General features: G+C 34.7%; 1 protein-coding gene across 1 annotated transcript in view; it reads left to right on the plus strand.

The window, feature by feature from the left end:
- Window positions 1–3,765, plus strand: part of LOC128251222 (reticulon-4 receptor-like 2) — a 53,042-nt gene that overhangs the window by 11,382 nt on the left and 37,895 nt on the right. The window contains exon 5 of the mRNA XM_052977854.1: window positions 414–485. Within this exon, the coding sequence (XP_052833814.1) occupies window positions 414–485 (72 nt within the window). The remainder of the gene's footprint in view (window positions 1–413; window positions 486–3,765) is intronic.

Below are 3,765 nucleotides of genomic sequence, written 5' to 3' on the forward strand. Positions count from 1 at the left end.
ATATATATATATATATTCACAATTTAGGTTAGTTGAAATATGTTTGTCACATATTTCAAATGCTAAAGGCAGATACACTGCAGATACAGTGGAGAAAAATATCTCTGATGGTAGAAAGTTGTGAAAACATCTAGTTTCTTCAGTGTCGCCCACTCTCGGGAATCTCAGACATCGATGTTTCGAGTTTATTGACTCTTGTCGATGAGATGTATCTAAGAGAGGCAATCTGAATGAACTGAATAAAGCTTATAGCTTTATATATTATTCAGCCAACACATTGATATGCGCTTCTCATCCTATTTTCATCATCATGACCATTTACATTCCTTACCTTATATCTAATTGTAAGAGTATTTAACATTTTCTTACGCATTTTTTTATATGTTTGTTATGAACTCAATTTTATATTACAGATTTCTGAACGGCAATAATATAACGTATATTCAACGTGATACCTTTGGAAACCTCCTGAATTTAGAAACATTGTGAGTTGTATCGCTTTTGTTCGAACTATTTAATTAACCGTATATCTAGATTGTTAACATTTTCTTCAACGTTGCTTTTCTCTATCTCTCGTTGAGTGAATGTATGTTTTGTGAAAGTGAAAGGGCATGGTTGTATGATCTTCTGACGTATATATATATATACTAGCAGTATAGCCCGGCGATGCTCGGGATTAAGCTAGGATTATTAAGTGATCAAGTGCTTTATTTCAAACCAAAATAAGTAACATGGACATCAGATTTGAGCGAAATCCGTTGAAATTGGTTTGGTTGAAAATGGTTTGCTGGCAATTTGATTGGGAAATCCCATAAGGAATCAGTTTATTGTTTATTTCCACTCATTGACTTATTTTTTTTAAAGTTTCATTAGAGATCTGCAGAGGAGAAGGTTGATCTGAAGGTTTGCATTGGGGATGTGGATTGGAGTAACTTAGGAAAACTTACCAACAACCTTAACCAAAAAATAAGGGGCCTGTCCCTTCTAGGTTAACTCTAACCCTAACCCTAAACCCTAACCCTAACGCTGACCCTAAAACCGTACCCTAACACCAACCTTAATCGTAATCCTAACACTGAACTTAACCCTAACCCTAATCCTAACTGTAAAACTCTAACTCTAACGCTAAAACCCTAACCGTAACACCCTAGTGGAAATCGTGCGGTTGTTAATCTGAAACATTACAAAACCCTTTTTGTGGTCCGAAAAACGGGTTGGGGGCGGTGACTGACAAATTGTTACATACGTTTTTGTTTCATAGTTGTGAAATATAAACAAAACTCTTTCGCTCCCAAAGTAGTATATGTGCGTGTGTGTGAGAGTGAGAGAGGGGGGAAAGATGAACAATTTAAAACAAATAAATGATTTAAAATAAATATATTTGAATTGTTGTGTGAGAAAGTATATATAATCTCATTATAGAATATAGTGCCTTTCAAAACATCGTATATTTTAAATAATATCTCATGTTTAAGAAAAAATGACTTTTACATTTTACACTTACTCTGTCTTCCTTAACTACATTTTCATTCCTAATACGCTTTCTGCCTCCCTCTTCCACTTTTTCTTTTTTTTGTTAGACGCTAGCAAAGTAAACTCTGTCTTGCTTAGAAAAATTTGCTTTGATTTCTGCTTGCCTTACCCACTTTTTTAATTTTTTTGACGCTAGCAAACACTGTATCCCCCCCCCCTGTCACTAACACACTATTTCTTTCTTTCTCTCTCTCTCTGTCTGTATGTATGTCTCTCTCTCTCGACTTCACGTGCGTACGCACAGATTTGACTTCGCCATGTCAACAAACTTCAAAATTGGTAAACGTTTATCGATTTTTAGAGGTATACGCGGGTACCTCTGAGAGAGAAAGTTGACGAAAACGCACATATGGTCATTCTGAATCTTCTCCTAAAATTGGAGTGACATGCATGCTAATTCGTGGACATGCATAAACTACATTCACGTACACACACACACACACATCCTCTCTTTTATATATATTGATGATCTTGTTATCGAATTAATCTTAAGATTTTTTCTTTTATATTTCATGTTCTTTGTTTTTCTAAACATTCGTCTACCTAAAATTCAAATATTCATTATTGGACATTTCATCGTTTTTTCTCTGTCCTATATATTGATGGCTAGTTGGTTCTCTATACATAGGAACAGATTTTGATCGGTTGTACGATTCGTGAGGTCACTTTAAAGGAACCGTTTTTTTGGGGGGTCAAGTTTGTCACTCTGCTTGGGTGACCTCTCTGTAGGGAATTATCATCAACCGTTTGTTGATTCTCTTAAGGAATATTTTTTTTCTGAGGCTCTTGTCCGATTGGAGATAAAATTTCATTGGTCTTGTGATAAGTGACGTGAGCAACTAGTGTTTGAGACGGTGTATGGTGTTACTGTACAGTTATATGGAGTTACGGCTTCGACCCCAAGAGGTTATCTGCCATATCTAGCTGTTTTTTTCTTGTGGAGAATTGAGTTTTGTCTTCTTTCGATTGTTGTGGAGAATTGAGTTTTTATTCGGTTCTAGTTTATATATTTTAATGATCATGCTTTCATAACTCAACCGAAATTGGCTTGAAATGTTTCTGGTGCATTCATAGAGAGCGAAAATTTGATATTTTGGGTTTATGTCTGCGGGGCCATGATCTAGCTGTTTGCTTCATGTAATTTTCCTGGTCATAGTATCCCAGAATACTACTACTACTACTACTACTACTACTACTACTACTACTACTACTACTACTACTACTATGCTTTTCAGGCTATTCAGATTTCTCTCCTCTCTGCTTTTATCATCATACATATAAACCTTATTCATATAAACCATTCGTTCGTGGTTTTCTTGTTTTTCTTCTAAATATATTTGTTCAGAAATTACGGCAACAAGAACGTCAACATTTTCGTCGTTCAGTAGTATTTTCATCATAGAGAAAACAAACGACAATATCTACTTCGCCATCATCATCGTCATCGTCAATGTCGTCATCGTCATCTTGATCATCATCATCGTCATCGTCAATGTCGTCATCGTCATCTTGATAATCATCATTTCCACCACCAGCACCATCAGTATGATCATCATCACTTTCATCTACATGATCATCATCAACATTTTCACCACCACCACCACCACCACCATCATCATCATCATTATTTCTTCTGCTCTTCTTTTACGTTGCTTCTTTTCCGTTTTCACCTGTTTCGTTTACTTCCATTTCTTCTTTTTCTTCTTCTTGTATATATTATTCGCCTTTTACTTTCCGCCTTGTACTTATTTCATTCCATTTTCACATTTTTTTAATTCACTTGGATTTTTACAGCTGCTTCATTATTGTAATCTTATTCGTCTTATTCTATGCATTTTCATTTCTTTTCGAATTCTTTTTATTCTCCTCTATGATATTTTACATTTAATTCGTACACACTTGTAAACATTTTGTAATCATCTGAAAGCCTGTGTTATAGTCATTTCATTGATAATATTTTACAATAATACTCCTCCCAACATTATCTTATCGGCCAAACTTTATGTTACAGATATTTGAATGAAAATAATATCGACAAACATCTGTAAGTTGGATATTTATTGCTAATAATATATCATTCACTATATGTTACTAACCATTTAAAATATTCCCATGTTATCCACGTCCCGCCCTTGCCTTACTCAATATACTCATTCTTTTTCGATAGAAATGCGAGACTTTTTGTGAAAGTCTGTAAATATGTGTGTCAGTGAGTGGTATATGTATATATAT

The sequence above is a fragment of the Octopus bimaculoides genome, chromosome 29 (genome assembly GCF_001194135.2).
Source record: "Octopus bimaculoides isolate UCB-OBI-ISO-001 chromosome 29, ASM119413v2, whole genome shotgun sequence".
Classification (NCBI taxonomy): Eukaryota; Metazoa; Mollusca; class Cephalopoda; order Octopoda; family Octopodidae; genus Octopus; species Octopus bimaculoides.